This window comes from Petromyzon marinus, chromosome 40 (assembly GCF_048934315.1).
Source record: "Petromyzon marinus isolate PM22_M1 ecotype Great Lakes invasive population chromosome 40, UKy_Petmar_22M1.pri1.0, whole genome shotgun sequence".
NCBI classification, from domain to species: Eukaryota; Metazoa; Chordata; class Hyperoartia; order Petromyzontiformes; family Petromyzontidae; genus Petromyzon; species Petromyzon marinus.
In genome coordinates, this window is record NC_133706.1 from 4,078,013 (window position 1) to 4,100,686 (window position 22,674).

Consider the following 22,674-nt stretch of genomic DNA (forward strand, 5'->3'; position numbering starts at 1 on the left):
TTAAATGAAGGCATTGGAGCTCAAATGCAGTGTTAAAGGTGGCAAGTGACAATGCAAAGGTGATGTGGCCGACATGCAATTCAGCGAGCGCGACCTTCTCTCTGCAAGTGCCACGTTTGGGCCGAGCTTTTCGACGGAGCTCACGGGTGCTTGAGCCTTACGCGGTAAAAATAGTGGAAGCAGCCCTGGCACCAGCTTGACGTAACGACCACGGGAGTCTTCGCACCCTGGCTAATGGCCTCCGAGCTCGTTAGTCCCGTCAGCTCCGCGTGCGTCGCCCATCATCTCCGCTCCCCCTCGCCCGAAGCCGCCACCGCCCGACGCGTAGCTTACGTTCTTCTTGTTATTAATGATTACGTTCTCATGACGTTCTTATTATTAATGTTATAAATTCTGATTATCCCTTCTAATTGTGTGACTATTTGTGCGTGCGCCATTTTCTTCCTGCACATTGAGTCCGCTTGCAATAATCGGTGGAGTTTGCCGTGCTTTGTTTTTATTTAAATTAATGTTTTGTTTAGACATCCCTCAACTAAATTGTTTAAGGCATTGAGGCCGCCTCACAGTCGGACATGAGAATTCCTTTACTGAACTGAGAGCCAAAATAACGGCCGTTGGGGAGCCAATTTATCGACCCTCCAACCAACGCTGGTTTGGAGGTCTCTTTGGGCTCTGCTTTGGGTTCGTAACAGGGGTGCTGAAGTTAGGGTCCAAAGGCACAAAAGTGTAAGGGGAGCTAATGATCCGATTGCAGGCCTTCCCTGCAGGTTTTGTTATGCTGTGGTCCCTTCGGACAGCATCAGTTTTGGTGCATCAGACAGCACAGGAAATGATCAGTCCTGACCCACGATTCTTGTTGCAGCCACCACAGAGCGATGATGATTATGATTACAGGGATAATTTTTCGATTTAAAGCTTTCGTGACTGCAATGATTCATCTTCTTTGGTTATTTCGGTAAAGTCACGTAGAATGAGAATAAAATAATAAATTGATAAAATAAAATAACATAATATTATTGTGTTATTTTATTTTATCAATTTATTATTTTATTCTCATTCTATGTGACTTTACAGGGATAATGTTTTAATTGTTGGAGTATGTGCAATCAGAGCTGTGCATGTCACTGATATGATGTCCACTAGGCATATAATGATTAACTCCTCCCCAGCCATTCGATTAATTGTCACGATTTGGAGTCGACTCAAGAATTTTTTATGTTTCATCCCAGTATTACCATCTCGTTTGCATTGTTTGTCACTTTTCTCTGTTTATAACGCAATTTTTGTCTTTGCTTTTGCAAAAACGGTTACATCAGCGCACCATAACGTGCATGCAATTTGCAAAAAAAAATCGTAGTATATAGATTCTCACACGCATGTTTCTATGCACGCATCGTGAGCGTCAGTTCCAGCCAACTCGATGAATCACTGCACACGCAGTGCCCCTCACAGTTCGGGCCGCCCCCCGCTCAATCATTCTTACCCTGAGCCCTACCGAGCAAGGGAAGGTAAATACCCGTGCAAGCAATTACTGCAACCCCATGTCTCTTAATGCCGGCCTTTGCCCTGCATCATCGATCAGTGACCCTTTGCTATGTGTTAGAGCGAAAGGTGAGAGAGGTTAACAGGTAGAGGTAGCTGGTTTGCTCGGAAATCCCCTTGGGTGCCGAGTTGGTAATCGCTGAAAACAAATGTAACCACTGAGTGCAGCTTTCAACCGCAAGTCTCAAGTGTAGTGAGCCGACGGTCTAAGCCCTGTCACAAGTAATTGCACAATTAAATAATCGTAGTACATTTTTATTTTCAAATTTATTACACTTTTTTTTATCCAGGAAAGCCTCAATGAGTCTCCTGCCAAGTTTTTGCATTGAGGGCCGATGATTGCAATGTAAACTAAGCTTATTTTTTATTTACCAGCTAAAACCCACTAAGCTATATAGGTCTTTTTCAGAAGCAACCTGGCTGCCAATGATAGCTCAACAAAGTGGCTTATGTGGACATTTATAGCAGCTGAATAATCTCAATGCATTTTCGAAATGTAGAGGGAAAAATAGGAGGACCCGGAGAAAAATCCATTAACCACGGAGAGAAAATTCAAACTCCAAATATATAAGCGTCAGGGTCGGGATCGAGCCCACAACCTCCTGTATACCTGGCGAGGAAGATGACATCTCGCCACCAATTGGGTAATTTTTGGGCATTTTTTTTATTTGCACTGGGACGCCGGGACACTACTCGTGCGAATTACGTCATGGTGATTTTTAACGCAGCTGTGAAGCAGTACAACGCATGGTATTTTAAAGATTATTATACCCGCAGTATTATTCAGGGTGGCTGCTAGAATCGAATCACGAATCTTTGCAATAAGCGGCGAACTTGCTACCACTCGGCCACGTTCATTTGGCGTGTTGTAGCGCTGAGAATTAAAAATGCATGCCTGACTGCCACGCGAAGGACATTTCCAAAGCAGGGCGAGTGAGAGAGTATGACGCCTCGAGTGTGGATAAGAGGCAATTTAAGGGATCTTGGAAATAGTTCTGTGATGTCATCCTCCAAAGGCAGATCTCCGTCACAAGGTGATGCACTGTTTTGTTCAAGAGCACCAAACGGAAACAATTATGAAAATCATTTGTTCCGATTTAACCATTAATGTGTGATTGTCCGCCTGTTTGTCTCTCTCCACATGTCTGCATCTCTACATGCGTGTGATTGCATGTGTGCATCTGTGCATGTGTGCGTGTCAAAATGTGTTTGTGTCTGCGTGTGCGTTTCTGCATGTGTGTGTTTGCATAACCATGTATGTATACACTCACACGTGCGTTTGCATGTCTGCATGTTTGTACGCATGCGTGTGCGTATTTTCCACCTTTGCCATATGTGCGTGTGTCTGCGTGTGTGTGCATGTGGGTAGTGGTGGTATATTGGTTAGCGCACCGCACTAGAAACCCAGCGACCTGAATTCGATTCTCGCTACCGACCAACAACAGCGGTGAATATTTGAACCGGTCATGGGCCTCCCCTAGGTCGACTCAGCCTTAAATGTCTACCTCGTGAAGTGTGTAGAAAACATCAGCACTAGGGGAGACAAATGCATCCAGGCGTGATGCTAGCCATACCCCACTCCCTCGCGTGCCGTATCGACCTTCAAAGGTGCCACTCCCTAGCAGCACTTGCCCCGCCAGGCTTATAAGGTGGAATTTTTCTCTTTATCTTCGCATGTATCTCAACCCCCGCGGCGGAGCAGGCAGTTCAACATGCGCATGAAGCGGGACGCGTCGATCTTCTCCGACGACTTCTTCGTGGAGCTGCCGACGGGCGAGCGGCACGACGACACGTCGCACATCTACGCCGGGAGACTCCACGGTGCGGCTCCCCACCACATCCCCGCGGCGGTGGCAACGGCGATGCCACCGTCCGCCGTCCATTGCCTGTCATCTGTCTATGGCCTGTGCGGGAAGGTCACGATAACTCTTGTAAAGGTGATCGAATATACACGGAAGTTTAGTTGACACTTGCTTTGCTATTCGGGACTCGCCCGATAGAAAGCCGGACAAATTTACAGAAGGGTTGCCCAAAATTTGGTGGTTCAAACGGCACCTAATGGGTGAGCCTCCGATTAGCACGGTTGGCTGCGTACGGTGCGAACGAAGTTCAACATACATACAAGCCTTGTCCATCGCCAAAGGCAATGATGTATGATGTTACATCACACACTTCCAAGGAAGCATGTCGAAAAGTTTTGCATAATCCACGCATATGCATGCTTTTTCTTTTTTGTGTTTTTAGTCTGCTCTCCCAGTTGTATCCCAGTCGTGCTATCGTGCTGTCGTTTCATCAAGCGAGGTATCCATTCAGAGCCAGTGCAACCCTTGGTGTTTGAGAACGGCCCACGGAAGCGGATATCACAGAACTACTTTTGAGATCCCTTTAAGTGAGCTCGAGTTTACACGGCCTTAGGCAGCAATTCCCCAGCTACCCTGCCATAGTAAGTAATGTTTGGTGCATGACAGTCAGATACATATTTTTAATTCTCGGACCTTGACTTCAGCTCAATTACAAGCAGCGCCGAATTTGATAAATTTTGGTTTTGTTCCGGGCAGTCGTTGGTGGCCGTGTTGAGGGCATCAACTCGCCGCCACGCCTGAGAAGCCATTCTAGCTACGGCCAGCTGCTGTTTAACGAAGGTGCAAAACGAGCAGCCCTTATCGAGCAGCTGCTCATGTGCGTTTTATGTCCTGGGCTGTCCCACATGCGCCTGAAGCTTCGATAATGACAAAAACAAGCCTTTAAAGTCATGGCCGTCACCGCACTGGAAAATATGAAGGCGACATCTCGGTGGTGGTGTCACGAGAGGGCATCTAAATGCTGTGTGTGGATGGTGAGTGGAGTGGGAGGGGGGGCGGCTGGGTAGCTTTTTGATTTGGGCGAGATGGCGTGCTTTGAATAATTGCACTTGTAGTTAATGACACTAATTAATCAGGAGCTGTTATTCGTCATTCAAGTCAATACATGTTGTCACCTTAATTGGCAAATGCCACTGCCCGTTGACCTCTTATAATAATTGTTAATTGAACAGCAACAAAGTGGTTTTTAATTAGAGTTTGGAGAGTGTAGCAGAGGGTGTCTCACAGAGTGTCAGATAATATATTGAGATGGGGTTAAACAATTCCCCGTGTGTGAACAGATTATACATTTGGATTGTTGGGTGTACATGGGACTTGTATTTGTGGCCTAGGGCAGGCTGCCAAAATTGCCTTGATTCAGATGTTTTTGTCCTCTTTGATCATCCTGGGAATTTTTTTCACTTTTCAGAAGTAACATCCGAACAGCCCTGATAAAATCCAGGATTTGGCTAGTCAAGGCTGAAAACCTTTATCCACTGCCTATGACTGATTTTTTTTCTCTCTCTCTATGAAATGAAATACGCACACTGTTTCTATGCATCGTCTTGAGATGCGGTCGCATTTAGATGCCGTGTAAATCCACATTGTTTAGTCTACTTGTATTCCTTTGGGAGTCTTGAGTTCTTGGGCCAGGCCCGATACGTTGAACTGGAGCTTGACTAGACCAGCGCGGTTCCGACTCGCCGTGGAAAGGATGCACTGAGTAAACGACAAGCAGGAGTGGGATGGCTGTCAACGTCATCATGTGAATGCCGGTGTTAAAAACGTGAGGAGGAGGAGCAGCAGGAGCAACGCGTGTGGCTGTGTTGGTAAAAAAAGGAACGAACGTTCTTGGAAGGAGGTCCAAGATTTCAGTATCAAGAGAGAAGCTGAGGTCATGTGCAAAGAGATTGTTTTGCGTTACAATTTCTCGTCACTTTCATATTCTTCGCGCAGCCGCAGTTCAAGAATCGGGGTGTTTAAATGGCATGATACGTCTTCTATAAATAAAATATTACAGCCAGTCTCCTGCCAATTCCATGAGCTGCTCCCGGTTATGTTCTAATTACAAGTGTTCTTGTATCTGTTTTTTAATGAATCTAAATGAATAGATGTTGACGATAGTTCGATGCAGTCTGCACAGTGTTCGAAATTGTTTTTCGCAGCCTTCGTCCAGACGACAAACCTGTGAAATGTTAGTCACTTAATAATAGGGTTTTTCCCCTTTTTTCTGGCAACAAAACTGAAACCTTTTTACAAGGATTCATGTCTTTTAAAGAAAGCCGTCCCTTGCTGTGGACCAATCAGTTTCAAGGACAATGCATATATTATCACAGTATGTTTTTGTTTGCATTTTGACTGCAGGTATTGTGGTTAATGCAGACATGAATCTTTGTAAAAAGGTTTCAGTTTTGTTGCCAGAAAAAAGGGGAAAAACCCTATTATTACATTTTGGTACTGGCAAAGGAGGTCTAATGATGTTAGTCACTTCTTAAACTGTGGATGTTATTTGATTAGTCTCGTCGTCTAAACCAGCCAAACCTTTAGTCAAATACTCTTCGGCATTAACCTCATAAGAACATCAGCAACAGGCCGATCAACACATCTCCTTAAGAAATGGAACATTAAAGACGAGCCACAATAGTGCGTTTGTGGCCATGCAACCCAAACTATAGTCCCTTATAGTAAACCACTATAGTCTGCACTCCTTCAACGAAGGAGGAACAGTAACGTGACACAAACTCTCTCCCTGAGGCCTTCTGGACGTGGCCAGCAGCCCTCGACATTGCCAATCCTCGAATTCGTTAAAAGTGTGCTTATAAATAAAGATAGCCAATGTTGGTCTTCCTAAGCGCACTGCAGTCTCCAAAAAGGTTACCAAATTTTCTCATTCTGCGTTGTCATTCAGACTCGTTAGGCTCATCTCGTCACAGTTATAGTCATTGTGATGCTTGGTGATTTTCATCCACTCGTAGTGTCATCAATTGAAATGAGAAGAATCCGTTGACAAATATGTTCGTCAGATTTTTGTTTACGACAAAATACGTTCCGAGTCCGCAGGCACCAGTTGTCTGGTTGCGCAAAGCAGCGTTCGTGATAAGCTGCCTCAGTTTGTCTTGCAGGGCCGTGTAAGTTTACAAGGAAGATCGCTTTACTTTAGACGCCACTCAAAAAACAAACAGCTCTTGTAGATACACAGAAAGAGCATCTGTGCTGGGCCATCCAACTTAAGCTTGTGTTAATAAGAAGGTAGACTCACAGTAGGGGTAGGGTCAGACCTTTGTCCAATCAGCTCTGAACATAACAGAAAATAGAATGTTTTGTAGTTGTGGAGAGTATAAGTGTAATAAAATAACAAAAAAATAAGCAGACAATACACCTCCTTCACATGTCTGTCCCTCTATACAAAAGCTATTTTTTTATACATCCCATCAGCCACACGGCCTTCTGGGAGTCCGTAATTTCAGCACACTTGACTGGTTTCGACATTCAGGATCTCACCAGCGAAGTCAGGCGTGCTTGAAGCAGTGCTGGTGAACTGCCCGATGTTTGTAGGCAAGGAGCCTGACAATGAGCATAGCTCTGCTGATGATACGAATTCTCATAACAAGAGAATTTGGAACAGCCTTTATTCTACAATAAATTTCACTTACAGCCGGGCACTTTTAGTGAACATTACAGGCGTAACAATTCACCCCCTTGTACCCATTTAATTTAATACATTTTCCCGATTCACCTGCACGATTTGTTTATGTAACTCACATTTTGTAGCAGCCATTAGGGTTAATATTAATCCTGTTACAACCAACATACAGTATGCGACTCGATCATTTTTCACGATTAAAGAATCTGTGTATATCTGTTGCCGTGCACATCGCATTGTCCTGGCAGCCACTGGAGGTGCTAATTCGTTGCGGGTTCTTTTGCACGCAATTCGATGCATGTATTGTGAGCTTAAGAATTGATGCTGATCGACAACCAGATCCATTGTTGCACCTTGATTAATATAATCAACGTGGAATTCCACACCGATGACGACGACGACGATGATGATGATTATGATGATGGTGATTTTTGGTTTCCGCACTCCAGAAAGAGTAACGCCTTTTGTGGCTCAGTGCATCTTCCTTTAACGTAGCACGGTGAGATTTACAGTGGCCTTGGGACACCGTGTAGCGCAGGTCCCCATCCCACGCACGCCCCAGCGATTGCCACCGGCATTGCGATGCCTCCACGCCCGGCAGCAAGGGGGCACGACCCCATTAGCCGTGAAGTGGGGAATTCAAATAGAATTTAAGATGCTCTTCCTGTGCATGTTACAGCCGTTGTGCTCAGCGGCTGTGCGTCTGTACGTGCGGGGAGTGGCGGTGCAGCGGTTAGCGTGCCGAGCTATGAACTAAGAGACCCGGGTTCGATTCCTGCTCACGGCCAACACCAGTGACTATTTTCTGAACCGGTCATTGGCCTCCCCTAGGTCGACTTGGCCTCAAATGAGCACCTGGTGCGGTGTGTAAACATTGGCGCTAGGGAGACAAAGACGTCCGGGCCGTGGTGCTGGCCGCCCACCCCCTCGTGTGCCGTGCCGGCCTTCATCGATGCTCGCTAACAGCACTTGCCCCAACAGTCTGTGAAGGCTATACAGGGGATCTTTGGTTCACGGCAGTGGTTCTCAACTTGGGGTATGCGGACCTCTGGGGGTACGTGAGGTGATTTATAAATGATGTGAAATTATATCATACATGAGTCACGGTGAATAATTATGTATGAATCTGCCAATATAAAATAACTACAATAGAATTTAAATCCATATGGTAACCTAGAGCGATATAAAATATGTTTCTAAACTCATTGACCGTAAACAATGTGGTTTTCAAGAGTAACCAGCTAACAAATGACGTCAAGCGTGCAGAACGTCTTGTTAAATTTAGTTTTATTTGCTTGCAGTTACTCGCAGCTCGTTAGGATACCTCACAAAATGGACAATCGGTAAAAATGTTGATGTTCATTAATTCATACATTTATTTCTCAGAACCATGTTGGGTCAGGCGAGGGGGTACTTGCTTGAAACAGAATTCAACAAGGGGGTACAGCAGCCAAAATAACTAAACTAAAACTAATTCTTTTTTTTAGAGCAGTTGTTGAGAGCCACTGCCCGACGACTCTCCGACATGCGTTTCCAGGTTGCGCTCCGCGTGCCGCTGGGTGAGATGAAGGGAGATGTTGCTCCACATGCTGGGAATTTCTTCAGGAACCGGACGGTTCGGTTCCGAAAACTCCCAATTGGAAGAAACTCCCAGCCTATGGAGTGAAAAAAAAGTCAGATATCACGCCGAACAAGAGCCCAGAATCAACCTTAACACACATTAGAGAGCTTAGGGAGGGAGTTTTGTTGGCAAATACCACCGGCTGCGGATCACTGGCTCAAGCGAGGTGGCCACGAGGTGGCAGGAGAGGAAAAGGGTCCTTGAATCCATCTTTGTGAATGTGTCTGTGTCATCCCCTTGCATGAGCAGTAGGTGTCCCCCCACGTACTTTTGTTTCATCCCAAACGCATAATGGCATTGGCCACACCAAACACTCCTTGATTATGGAATTGGCCAAACATCCCATTTTATTTAGACTCCTCTGCAAGAGTCTCAAGTTTCTATGAGGCTGTTATCGTTAACACTGCTCCAACTCAGGAAATATAGACTAGGCTTCGGTTTTAGGCAGTTGGCTTTTTTCAGTAGAAAAAGAGCCATTTCCTGCAACATTAGTCCACTCGATGTGATTCTGTTTTTAAGTTAAAAGGCCACTGTCTCCACGCTTCACTGTGCATTGGATGGTCCTCAGCTCCTTTGGTGGCTCTCGGCCACAGTGGAGATTCCACATTCATGTGGCAATAACTATAGTGCTGCGCTTATGCTGCGCAGTTCTCTAGATACGTTCCCGGATCGTACTGGCGTGTTGTTTGGCGCGATGTTCCCGACGTTTCGCTGCATGTGCCAGGAGCTTCTTCAGGAACATAACTGACCGTAGTGGGAACGGAACTGAAGAAGCTTCCGGCACGAGGAGTGAAACACGCCGGCACAATCCAGAAACACACGAGAGCGCGAACTAAAAACCCCGCAAAGCAGTAGTCGTTCTACAGCCTCGAGAGAGACACCACTCCAGGTTTGAACTCGTGCCCTTGAACTTTAACCTCTGTCCCGCACGGCAACGATGGCGACTCGCTCATGCGACGCGGCTGCGAACGTACGCGAGCGTGCGGAACTTCTACCCCCGCTGCCCCGACCCCGATGCTCTGACCTTTACCCTCTCACCCCCCCACCCGTCCCACTGCCGCTGCTGCCCCCCCCCCCTCGCAGGAGAGAGCGACTCGTTCTGCTACGGCAGCGTGCAGAGCGGCCGCTTCGAGGGCTTCATCAGCACGCGGCATGGCACCTACCACGTGGAGCCGTCGGAGCGCTACGCGGCGCGCGGCAGCATGCCCTTCCACTCCATTATCTACCATCAGGACGATGTCGGTGGGTGCCCACCGCTACGGCCACCACTGCTGCTGCTATTGCGCCATTCAAACTGGCTGTCTGCTGCAGCTATGGCCAGATTGCCAACCACCTGCCTCCACAGTGCTGCTAATCAGGAGTGTTCCCTACTTTGTCTGCCACACTCCGTGTTTAGTTTCGACTGGCCATCACATGAGTGTGGTGAAGGAAGAAGGGGTTGAATGTGGTGGAGAGAGGTGGTGAGCGTTGTATCGAGGGGTGAGCGTGGTGGAAAGAGAATTTGGCAAGCGTTTGTTGTGGGGTTTGTTCCAGTCAGTTCTGTAGTCTCAGTATTTACCTAAACAATGTTGCACAGAGCATCAGCCTTTTCTGAGAACTCGCAAAACAAACTGCGCTTGACTTCCCTATTTAAAAAAAAAACGACACTCGTGTTCTTTTGGTTTCATTTTTTAAAACTGGCTGAGTGATTCAGATGTCAGAACGCCAAGCTGGCATCACTGTGAACCTGGGTTTGAATCCAGACAGCCACCTGTCATTAAACAAAAACACTATTGCATTAAAATTGGATGTGCGCTTAATTCAGCTAAATTTACTGCCATGTGACAAACAGTATGTTGTCAGGATGGGTTGGATAATTCTGCCACCTTACTGTGTGAACCAGCAGTCACTTGTAGGGATCTCGGGGGTAGCTCTGTGATATCCACTTTCTTGGGCCGTTCCCCCTAGCAGGTAAAGTCGCATTGCTCTGCGAGAGTTACAATTGGATTCTTTGTCTCGTGACGCTATTAGCACAACATTCGGAATATAATTAATTGGAGGAAAAAAGATGACACTTGGTGCACTTGTATCCTCTTGGCTGAGCTATCATCAAGAGACTGGAGAGACACCAACCTGTTTGGTTCTTTCGGTAAAGTCACGTAGAAAGAAAATAAATTAAATAATAGAGTACGATGTTTCGATTGCAACACAAGCAACCGTCATCAGGTAGAACTTCATTTGAGAGAGCGGTCCACCCGGGGATGGCCGGGGGGGGAGGGGGAGCGGGTGGACCTATGAGAGCCCTGGTGGGTTTTGGAGAGAGAAATAGGCCGTTTGAGAAAACTGTCTCTGTGTGTCTATGTTGTGTGTCTCTCTCTCTGTGTCTGTGCTGTCTCTCTCTGCTTATGTGTCTGTCTGTGTGTCTCCGTGTCTGTGTTTTGTCTCTCTCTCAAATTTAGTTCTACCTGATGACGGTTGCTTGTGTTGCAATCGAAACGGCGTACTCTATTATTTAATTTATTTTCTTTCTACGTGACTTTACCGAAAGAACCAAAGAGTCATTCCTGCAGTCACGAAAGCTTCAAATCAAGTTTTTAGACACCAACCTGCTTAGCATCAATGTCACACTGGCACTGCTGCTGCTGCTGGTGCTGCTGCTGGTATGTGTGACTTCACGGCAGAGCTATTGCGCGTTCCCCTGTGAATTTGGGACTTATTTATAAGAATGTTGTTGTACACCCCTTTGATTTGAATGTGCTACATTGTGTTCGAGTCCAGTTGTTAATTTTTATGATTTACTTCAGTCTCCTTCCCACGTGATTTTCATATCGCTATACTGCGAGGGGCGGTCGTAAATTTGAGGACGTACATCGTACAACAAACAGATTAACTGATGAAGACAATACAGAAAACATGATTTTGACTGCACCGTACCACACGGACCATCACAGTGAAATATGGTTTACCAACCGCTATGACAGACACGGCGTGGGGAGGCCTTCCAACAGCGGATTGACAAAGGCCATATTATTAATGTTTTATAGACAGTTCCACAAATGAGGCAATCTCACAATACAATGTTTCAATCACCTTAATATGCTCGGGGTGTAATTGTGAAGGTGATTATAATTTTGGAGAATAAGGCTTATTTACAGAATCGGTTGTTAGTTCGATACAAACAAAATACCTATCTCGCCATCACCATCAGTTTGTCAAAGCGCATCCAATATCATGGATATTTTATGAGCATTTCTCCCTTGTAAAAGAATGCTGGACCCATTACATCTCTGTGAATCACACATTCCTAATTGATGGACATGCTATGATAACATAAACATCCCATTTTCAAGTTGTGCTGAATGATTTGGCTACAACTTTTAACTCTCTGAAGTGTGCGTCCATAGTCGCAGAACTTGCCCGTATGTAAAGTTTCGTTGTCTTTCTCCGTCCTCTGCTGTCTTCCTTTTGGGTGTCTTTCGCCTAAAGGTGTTTGAGAAAATAATTAACATGGTTCACTGAAATCATAAACGACCCATTGTGAGACGCACGATTTGGCCACAGTATCACGGACTTACAAGTAGAGTTTTATCGGTGAATTGTTAAATGGCTACTATTGTTGTACCTTACTTCTATACCCCCACATTTATGTTCCCCACATTCAACGCATGATTAATTATGCATGAATAATAAAAAGTGGATTGACAAATGTCTGTAAATTATGATTATGAATATATTTCATAAGAGCGTGTGTGTGTCTGTAACGTGTGTGTGGCTCGATAACAGCACTTACCCCAACAGTTGTCTTTATCTGCATACATACGCTTGCCTTGCCCTTTGGGTATTGTTGTTCTCACAGAGTTTCCCGACAAGGTTGGCTCGCACGCCGGCTGCGCCAATAAATCGGTCTTCGATCAGATGCAGCGCTACCAGCGGCCCGAGGGATGGGTGGCCGAAGAGCAGGTGAGCGCGGGGTGGGAACGGATGGACAGAAGGATGGTCAAACAGACAGAAGGACAAACGGACGGATAAACGGACGGACGGAAGATCAAATGGACAGAAGGACAAATGGACGACCCAACAGATGGACGAACAGACGGGTAGAGTTTTTCGATTTAAAGCTTTCGTGACTGCAAGGATTCATCTTCTTTGGTTCTTTTGGTAAAGTCATGTAGAATGAGAATAAAATAATAAATTAATAAAATAAAATAACACAATAAAATTCTCACGACGTTTCGGCCACAACACAAGTGGCCTTCTTCAGGTGAAAGGAGCAGACCTGTCGGGACGACAGAGCTTCAAGCGTTTCACCTGAAGAAGGCCACTTGTGTTGTGGCCGAAACGTCGTGAGAATTTTATTGTGTTATTTTATTTTATTATTTTATTCTCATTCTACGTGACTTTACCGAAAGAACCAAAGAAGACGGGTAGAGGTTTGTTCGTTAACTTACTGGTGAGCTGAAATAATATATTCAGCATTTAAAGCACACTTGGCACAATTTCGTTTGGCTGTGCTGGGTGCTGGAAGGCTCACATTGACACAGATTTGCTCAGATCATTACGTTGCCTCTCCCAAAAGTCAATTATCAATTGTAATATTGGCTGCGAAAACCTACGCATTAGACCCTATGTCTCACTGTCGGTGGAAGTGTGTTCGTGCATTCTGCAGTAATGGAGAGCGGTCGTGTCGAGGTTAGTGCTATAAATTTGGCCATCGGAGATGATTGCCGCTCATGACCAACTCTAGTGACGATTATGTGAAGCAGTTTTGGGCCTCCCCTAGGTCTACACAGCCTCACATGAGTACCTGTGGTGTGTAAACATCAGCACTCGGGAAACAAAGGCAACCAGGCGTGGTGTTGACCGTCCACCCCATCGTGTGCTGTGCTGGCTTTCATAGGTGCTCGCGAACAGCACTTGCCCCAACTTTTGTGTGCAAGGCTATTTTGGGGGGCTCTTTGTCTTCTGTGTTCTGTAGGCCAGGGAACTCACAAAGTCCGAGGCCGAGGCCCTGAAACGGCGAAAGCGCCAGGTGTCGCCATCCAAGAACACCTGCCTCCTCTACATACAGACCGACCACATGTTCTTCCGCAAGTACGGCAGCGTGGAGGCCGTTACTGCCGAGGTGAGAACATCGCTCGATTTCATGATCGTCACCATCGTCATCAGCCACGGTCAATCCACTGCTGGATGACGGCCTACCCATGCCTGTCGCGAGGCTTCATGGTTCAGCGATGCAACAATCAACTCAGCACCTGTGCACGAGGAGATTTCATCGCTCCATCTCAGCGGTGGACATCCTTATCAGTGCTTTCTCTCCTTTAGCTGCTACTCGGTAGTTAATTTCGCCCCCCACCGGCCATCGTTGTCCTGCCCAAGCCCACTTAACTTTTCTTTAAAATATGGGTTTTACCTTCATCTGTTCTCGAATCCATGTGTTCCTATTTCTGCTCACTTTTCAGTTTTTGTTCCATCCTTTCTGTCACAGTCTGTGTTTCTCGTCCATAAGTCAAAGCCAGTAACATGCAGATTGGGTCCAAACATAATGAAACCAGAAGACCTCTATCGACTAGGGCGGTTTTACGGTAATTTTCACCAGAAATATGAACTCTTGTACTATGACCAACTTTGACAACTTAATATGGCATTGGCATAGAGCGCTGTCTAGCCAGTGAAACGGGGTTTGTTAAAAAAACGACGCTAATGACCAATTATATTTATTGGTCTAAAGAGCACACAATGTTGGGGTAGTTACGGCATGTGCATAATTATGAAAATGTTTAGTTTTTGGAGGGTAGCTATTGTCTGGGTTAGAGATTGTTTGATGGGATCTTAAGAAGGGATCTTAATATTTGAAGCAGTTTTGTGGTACCCACTTTCATTGGTTGTTTTCTATCACACGGGGCGACGCCTTGCTCTGCTTCCCGTAGTTTCGTAGTCGTTCGAAGTTGCCAGCATTACTAATCCTTCTTCGCCCTTATCCTTGTGCTCAGATAGCGAATCACGTCCAGGCCATCAGCCAGATCTACCGGGTCACCAACTTCGACAACATCCGCAACATAAACTTCTTGGTGAAACGCATCCGGGTGAGGCTCTCGCACACAAAAACAAAACAAAGATCCCCTGTGTAGCCTTAACAGACTATTGGGGCAAGTGCTGTTAGCGGGCAGACACACGCACACACGTGGGCGCCCCTCACCCTCGGCGCGGCCGACCGGCCGATCTGCGTGGACGTGGAGCGGTGTCCCCCTCGTACCCGGCTCTAAAATGACGCTCGCGTCCACACGCCGCACCGCAGGTGAACACCACGGACCACGAGAAAGACAGTAGCAACCCCTTCCGCTTCGCTAACATCGGCGTCGACAAGTTCCTGGACATGCACTCGGAGGGCAACTACGACGACTACTGCCTCTCCTACCTCTTCACCGACCGCGTCTTCGACAACGGCGTCCTCGGCCTTGCCTGGGTCGCTTCCCCGAGTAAGCGGCGCGGTTTTTTTTTTGTTCCACTTCTGTCGGCCGACTTTTAACCCCCCCCCCCACCCCGCGTGCTCCACACAATTTAATATAGATTGTTGCACACGCAATGCCTGCGAATGATCGCACGCATGAGAACGAATCAGTGTGTTTGTGCCATTGTGTTTAATTGGGTCTCATAAAAAAAACATGCAGCCACTAGAGGCATTACATGGACCGTAATTGCAAAACAATAATTCAGTTATGACGTCCGAACTGAGACCGTTTATTCAATCGCAAAGAAGAAGAATCAATAGATGTCTGGCAGACGTACGTTTGCCTCTGCAGGTGTTGCCTAGTGCATCCCTTTGGTTTGTTTTATTTATTTGTAAAATCCATAGACACACTTCCACTTTAAACTTGCACTGAACGGCAAAAGGTAGACAAAAATTCTGAGGCCAGAAACATTCCAGCGGTGTGTTCGCATGTGAAGCTTTAATCTGCCCGCCGTTAAGCGATCCCTCTTCAAGGCGAGGTGACAGCTGATGGACAGGCCGGGCGAGGAGGTTTGAGGCCTAGCGGTGGGGGATCAATCCCAGCTGCTGTTGCGGTTTTCGTCGCTGCAGCATTTGGTGCCTTTCCCCAGCGTGGGGAGGAGGGGGCCCACCTGAGTGGGTGCAGGTGACTCCCTGACATTTTGTGTGGGAGGCTGCAGGGGCGGTGGCAGTTTTGGTTCAATAAGTTTGGGCCTGTTTGCCGTGGGAGGGGTGGAGAGGGAGCATTTACTAAAAAAGCATATTTTCTTATTTTAACAGGTAAGGTCCACTGAGCTGCATTGCTCTTTTTCAGAAGCGACCTGGTCACGAATGATAGCTCAGCGAAGTGGCTTATCATGTGGAAGTTTATAGCAGCCAAGTACTCTAAACGCACGTTTCTAAATGTGGAGGGAAAAACCGGAGGTCCTGGAGGGAAAAACCGGAGGTCCTGGAGAAAAATCCACGAGCATGCAAACTTTAAATATACAGTTGTCAGGGTTGGGATCGAATCCACGACCTCCTCCGTTCCAAGCAAGGGAGTTAACCGGAGAAACACGCGGATTTCTCTGTTTCGTGGGGGTTGCGGCGATTACAGAGGCGACAGGAATTTGAAATCTGACTCCCGTGCATTCGGCCGCGTGAAGCCACAAAAGGGTTAATCAATCCTCCGTGGACTCCTACACCGTACTGTAGGGTGGGGGAGATGCTCAAGGGCATCCCACAGCTCGGACTGTAATGCGCATTAACCTTTGCTCGTTTTTTTACGCTGAGAGCTAGGTGTTTTACAACCCAAGGGTCGGGAAATTCTTGCTCAGAATCAACTCAACTTCACCAAATTCCATGACAACATACCCACGGGTGTCTTATATGGATGTCAAACTGAACGTAGTGCACTGCTGAGGTTGTCTGTGAAAAGAGGTTCACAGCTCATCGGATTCCTCTAGTGTAAAGATTCTGATTCGTCGGCGCAACGAGATAAACACGAGGGTTTTGGTCGCGGTTCCTGGTGGCTACAAAGTGCCGGCAGGTGCTCCTTCCGTTCCAGAAAGTTCTAAAATTCCTCAAAAGCCCAATAGAAACTTTACCTGCTCTTCGTTTGGTTCACGCTCCTTTTTTTTTTAAAGGATTTCCCGTCGACTAAACATTTCACAACGGTCACGTGAAATGTTTGATTTGGGCACCCTTTTAATGGTTTGAATTATATATTTTTTTAACTGGCTCTGGTGAGGGCGGCGTGGCAGCGCGACGTGCCCTCACTCGATTGGCGGGCGGCATGGGCGGCGCTGCCCGAGAGCCTGGCGGGGGCCTGGCAGGACGAGTTTTTTTTCCAGTCCATGGCGCCCTGGCACATGCTCCCGAAATACCTGCGAGAGTGCGCGTGGGGTCGAAGCTTACCCCTGGGTACCTTCGGGTGCCGCCACCTCTCCTGTCTGCACGCTTCATTGGGCCAGCGGGCGTCGCGTGGAGCGCGCATCACGGCGAGGCCGAGGGTGCACCTGGCGGCGTGGGGTGTCCGTGGTTTTTCCCATCGCGCTTCCTGACAGCACGCACGGTTCCATGTTTTGTGAAGTCGTGAGCGCGTGAGGAACGCACGTGCTGCTCCGAACATGCGGACACGAGACTGACGCGTACTTTTAATTTGGAGTGAATGCTGTAAGTAAATGTGTTTTTTTATTATTTTGCGCAAATTTACGACTGTTGGGATCATTTCCTGTTAGCGAGCACGTATTCAGGCTGACACGGCGCACGGGGGTACGGTGGTGTGGTTGGCATCATGCCCGGCCGCTTTGGCTCCCCAATGCGACCTAAGGAAGGTCCAAGATCTGTTCAGATATTCATTACCGGTGTTGGCCGTGAGCTCGAAGGTAGCGCCCGCACGTGTACACACGTCGGTACACCCCAACTCCTGCTACTGCAGTCACCTGTACACCGGGATACCTGCGCAAGTCCACACATTCCTGCGCGAGTTCACACACAGCACACTGCACGGTGTCCAAAACAAAGAACCCCCGCATGGCCTTCATCACTCCTGTTAGCAAGCAGCTTTGAAGGCCGAAACAGCATACGAGGGGGTGGGTGGCCAGCACCACACCAGACTGCCTTTGCCTCCCGAGTGGCGATGTTTACACATCACACTCGTTACTCATTTGAGGCTGAGTCGACCTAGGGCAGGCCCATGACTTGTTCACATTAACCTCACGGATATTGGCTGTGTGCGGGAATCAAACTTGTGTTGCTGGGTTCATAGTGCAGTACACTAACTCCTACCTACGTGTGTATTCACACCTACACACTCGTACATAACGTACACATGGACGCATACCCATCATACTCGCCGACGGCCAACACCGCGCATACGTATGTCTATTCACGCATATACATTCATACGCATGAACATACACCCATCACTGATACACAGCCGATGCTCGCGCGCATTTGGGCAAGTGCTATTAAAGCCGGCACGACGCACGAGATGGATGGGGTGGGGGGGGGACAGCAACACGCCGCAACAGGTGCTCACTTAATACCAACACCACCTACGGGATTCCCAGAACGAGTTTTGACATCAATCGCCACGAATGTCAGCCGCTAAGTAAGTAACTAAGCACATTTATAAACACGCTATCACGAGTGCGCTCATGGGAATCGAACTCGGGTCTGTGGGTTCATAGCGCAATGCGTCAACCACTGCTCCACCACTCTCCTCAACACACACAAAACGTCACCACAGCACTTGGAAGTTTCGAAGGCTTTCTGGCAGGAGGTCAAGGGACAGGCCCCAAGTGTTATAGGTTAATTGACTGAGACGACTTACAGTTGCACCAGCTGTGCTCCCCACTGTGGGACCTCGCTGGGTATTAGCCGCCTGGCGCTGCACTCGTTGATTCGCGCATCGCTCCTCTGCCCTCTGTTGTTGTTGAAGGGCGACTGCCTCCCAAGCACACGATTACACGTGGACTGTCCTCACTCCAGTGTGCACAGAGCCAACGGCTCTGATTGGAGTCGGAATGCACGCCCTGCATGGTGATCGAACAATTAAGGCATTTCTCATTTACTCGCTAACCATGCGGGTTTAATGAGTAACGCGTGAGCGCCGTGCACGAGGCTCCTGCGCCGTATTTTTAGCATCGCGGTCGTTGGGCAATCGATGTCGCGGTGTTTAGCGCGGTGTGCCGGCACGTGTCCCGTCTAGGGTTGCCACCTGTCCTGATTTTCCCAGTACAGCAAAACCTTGGATTGCGAGCATAATTCGTTCCGGAAACGTGTTTGTAATCCAAAGCACTCGTATATCAAAGCACTCGTATATCAGTTGTGATCACGTGACGCTCGGCAGACAAAGCGTATACGTACTTACTCGTATTGCAAGACCTCGTTCGTTTATCAAGTTAAAATTTATTTACAAATTTTGCTCGTCTTGCAAAACACTCGCAGACCAAGTTACTCGCAATCCAAGGTTTTACTGTACGTCCTCAATTTGAGATAGCTGTGCTAGGAAAATCTGGAATTCTTTACTGGAACATTAACATTTCTGGGGTGTTTTTGGTCAGTGGTTTAACAATAATAATAATAAACCACTGCATTTACACGTCATTCTCCCCTCTTCTGGGATTGAGAAATATTATTCCTTTCCTTCTCTTAATGTGTTCCGGTTTTTGTTTGAGCTTCGGAGGTGGCGACCCTAGTCCCGTCAGCTGTCCGTGATGTGGCTGGAGCTTGCGTAGTGCGGCACACGGCTGTGACACGGGAGGCATCGGGGTATTAATGTTTCCATTGCACACGAGCGGGCAGACGCACGGACGAACGCGACTGTTCTATTTTTGTTGTGGTGCCCACGAGGGCAGCATTGCTTGCAGTAGTGTCGTTTGTTCCGTCAGCCTCAAGGCGCTTTAGTTTTTTTTATTTTCATCCAGTTTAGATTCGTCACGAATGACGTGCGATTCGAGTGGATGCGTCACGGACACGTGTTGAAAATTTATTTGCTCGTTCTGAATATTTGTTTACGCAGTTGATGAGCACAGGGCCTAAAGGGCCGCAACGTCAAGTGGCCAGCCACAAACAGCACTGCCAAGGTTGTCAGAGATAAGAGTTCACACACGTGTGTTGTGAACCTAAAAATCGATTGTAATTGGGTTTTATTCCTGCTCACGGCTAACATCAATGGCGAATGATGTCTGAACCGGTCCTGCCCTCCACTCCCCCACCTCTTCACCAATCCGCGCTGACCGACGGAGTGAAGTATGGCCAAACAATCCCCACCACCGACACCGTGCGGGTAAAGGCACTCATCCAGTAGTGGAAACACCGAGAGCTGCACATTATGAAATTATTACTATAAGGGGAGAGCTTCACTTTGAGAGGCACACAAATGCATTGAGACATTGTGAGTGCGATCTGCTTTACATAACTAAGAGTGTATATGGCTCTGTCGTTGAATTGGAGAGGGCATCTTTGCCAGACCTTCACACAGTGCTTAGGCCAAGGTCTTGCCCTCTCAGCTGCTGTCAGGCTTCACAAAAGTATATTTTTTATGGGTTTGGCTTCGGGTAACCCACTTATTGGAAGCCGGTAATGCGTGAAAGAAACACTCAACCCCAGGGTCATTTTGGCATTATTCCAATTAGTCGAATAACGGGGCTTTTTTTGCGTCAGGCATCGGACTATCATCCAGGGGTCAGTGACCAACGTGAAGACCTAAAGCCAACCGGTGGTGATCATGAAACTGTAAGAGCAGACTTGTGGAGGTCAGCTGTCCGCTCCGCAACTAATACGGGATCTAACGGAAGGCAGGAAGGAAGCGATGGCGAGGCACGGTGACATCAATGGCAGTGGCCGCGGTGACGTCTGCACCTTGACGTGTGAACTCCTGAAGCCGCCATTATGCGCGCGTGGTTATGTTGGTGGAGCCTCGTGTTGACTCGGCGAGGATCTATAAGTGTTCCCCTGTCCTGAGTGTTCACCTCTCCAGAGTGTTCACCTCTCCTGAGTGTTCACCTCTCCTGAGTGTTCATCTCTCGTGAGTGTTTCCCTGTCCTGAGTGTTCACCTCTCCTGAGTGTTCACCTCTCCAGAGTGTTCACCTGTCCTGAGTGTTCACCTCTCCAGAGTGTCCCCCTGTCCTGAGTGTTCACCTCTCCTGAGTGTTCACCTCTCCAGAGTGTTCACCTCTCCAGAGTGTTCACCTCTCCTGAGTGTTCACCTGTCCTGAGTGATCACCTGTCCTGAGTGTTCATCTGTCCTGAGTGTTCACCTCTCCAGAGTGTTCCCCTGTCCTGAGTGTTCACCTCTCCTGAGTGTTCACCTCTCCAGAGTGTTCACCTGTCCTGAGTGTTCACCTCTCCAGAGTGTCCCCCTGTCCTGAGTGTTCACCTCTCCTGAGTGTTCACCTCTCCAGAGTGTTCACCTCTCCAGAGTGTTCACCTCTCCAGAGTGTTCACCTCTCCAGAGTGTTCACCTCTCCTGAGTGTTCACCTGTCCTGAGTGTTCACCTCTCCAGAGTGTTCACCTCTCCTGAGTGTTCACCTCTCCAGAGTGTTCACCTTTCCTGAGTGTTCATCTCTCCTGAGTGTTCATCTCTCGTGAGTGTTCACCTCTCCAGAGTGTTCACCTCTCCAGAGTGTTCACCTCTCCTGAGTGTTCACCTCTCCAGAGTGTTCACCTCTCCTGAGTGTTCACCTCTCCTGAGTGTTCACCTCTCCTGAGTGTTCACCTGTCCTGAGTGTTCACCTCTCCAGAGTGTTCACCTCTCCTGAGTGTTCACCTCTCCAGAGTGTTCACCTCTCCTGAGTGTTCACCTCTCCTGAGTGTTCATCTCTCCTGAGTGTTCACCTCTCCAGAGTGTTCCCCTCTCCTGAGTGTTCACCTGTCCTGAGTGTTCACCTCTCCTGAGTTTACACTCTCCAGAGTGTTCCGCTCTCAACGGAGAGCTAATCCCCACTGGAGTGGTCCACGGAGGGGGGGGCGGGTTATTGAGCTGTGCGGCACCACTGAGTTTATCCGCAGCCGCTGTGTGATCCCTGAGATGTCATGTTCAGAGTCACAGTTCGAGTCAAGAGATTGTTTTTTGTAACATTGTGGTGAATGTCGGAGCCTCCGGCTGGCTTGACGGATCACGTGGAAACGTTTACACAAAGCGTAGAAGAGAACTCCTCTTTTACTTTGTGATACGGTGGACGTATATCGCAGATCCTGTCATCGGTGAGGGTTATGCACGAACTTACTCCACTTATCCACGGGGAAAAATCGTCAAAAATTGGGAGTAATTTGCTCCTCGACCCGACTTATCCGTGAAATATTTGTGAGTAATTGGACACTGTTCTGCAATTGCTTATGGGGTAATTTGTGGATCATTGGATGCATAGGGCCACCCGTAAATAGGAGTCGTTAATTATTTGAAAAGCAGCAGTTTGTGCATGTGCAATACGATGCTTTTAGTTTAGTTGTTCTCCGATGTGTTTTGGAGTCGTACTACTTGTTGTTCGGCGCAATGTCTGTCGTTTCACTCCACGCACCGAGAGCTCCAGTTCTTTAAAAGCGATGCAGCACAACGGCAGAAACCTTCACGGACAGGAGACGGTGAATCGGTGAGTCGTTGCAGCCCCCTCGCTGTTGGCAGCCGTGCCCATTTTGGGAGCGTGACACTCGTGGAGTCGTGCGGCCCTGGCTGACGTCGGTTTCCACAGCAACTGGTCCCTCTCCCTTAGGGGCATCCAGGTGTACAGTAATTGGAAAAGCGTCGCGGAGGCCAGAAGTTGGTCAATGTGTAATCTGGCAGCAGAGTTGTTTGAATAAAACATTAACTCAAGGCTAAATGGAAAAAAGTCCGTCTCTCTAAGAAAATCTCGCAAGTGTTATTTTACTCGATTAATTCGTCAGGGTGAGTGGTCTTTAAACAAATAAGTCGCTAGGATACCCTGTGGGTATTGTGACACGTGCACTTGGCAAGAAACGCGGGCGACACCCAGTTTAAAGCATAATACATTAATTAGGCCATGAGTGATGTTGCTGCCCTGGTGTGCCCTCTTTTTGCAGCACGTGGCATGTCCACACAGGACATGAGGTCT

The 22,674-nt window shown here is 47.8% G+C and overlaps 1 protein-coding gene and 1 long non-coding RNA gene across 7 annotated transcripts in view; one reads left to right on the top strand and one right to left on the bottom strand.

Moving 5' to 3' along the window:
* The window catches only part of LOC116950624 (disintegrin and metalloproteinase domain-containing protein 10-like), a 54,870-nt gene that overhangs the window by 18,717 nt on the left and 13,479 nt on the right, over nt 1–22,674 (top strand). The window contains exons 3-8 of the mRNA XM_032968540.2: nt 3,245–3,363; nt 9,731–9,889; nt 12,483–12,586; nt 13,602–13,748; nt 14,617–14,709; nt 14,922–15,102. Coding sequence (XP_032824431.1) covers nt 3,245–3,363; nt 9,731–9,889; nt 12,483–12,586; nt 13,602–13,748; nt 14,617–14,709; nt 14,922–15,102 — 803 coding nt within the window. The remainder of the gene's footprint in view (nt 1–3,244; nt 3,364–9,730; nt 9,890–12,482; nt 12,587–13,601; nt 13,749–14,616; nt 14,710–14,921; nt 15,103–22,674) is intronic.
* Nucleotides 8,299–18,685, bottom strand: LOC142930516 (uncharacterized). 6 transcript variants are annotated; one of them, XR_012946454.1, is made up of 4 exons: nt 17,010–18,410; nt 12,417–12,549; nt 12,044–12,106; nt 8,299–8,681 (listed from the first exon to the last, which is right to left on the bottom strand). It is a non-coding gene; the product is annotated as an uncharacterized LOC142930516 (long non-coding RNA). The 6 variants fall into 6 exon arrangements; XR_012946457.1 differs by lacking the exon at nt 12,417–12,549; XR_012946453.1 differs by having other exon boundaries at nt 12,044–12,549.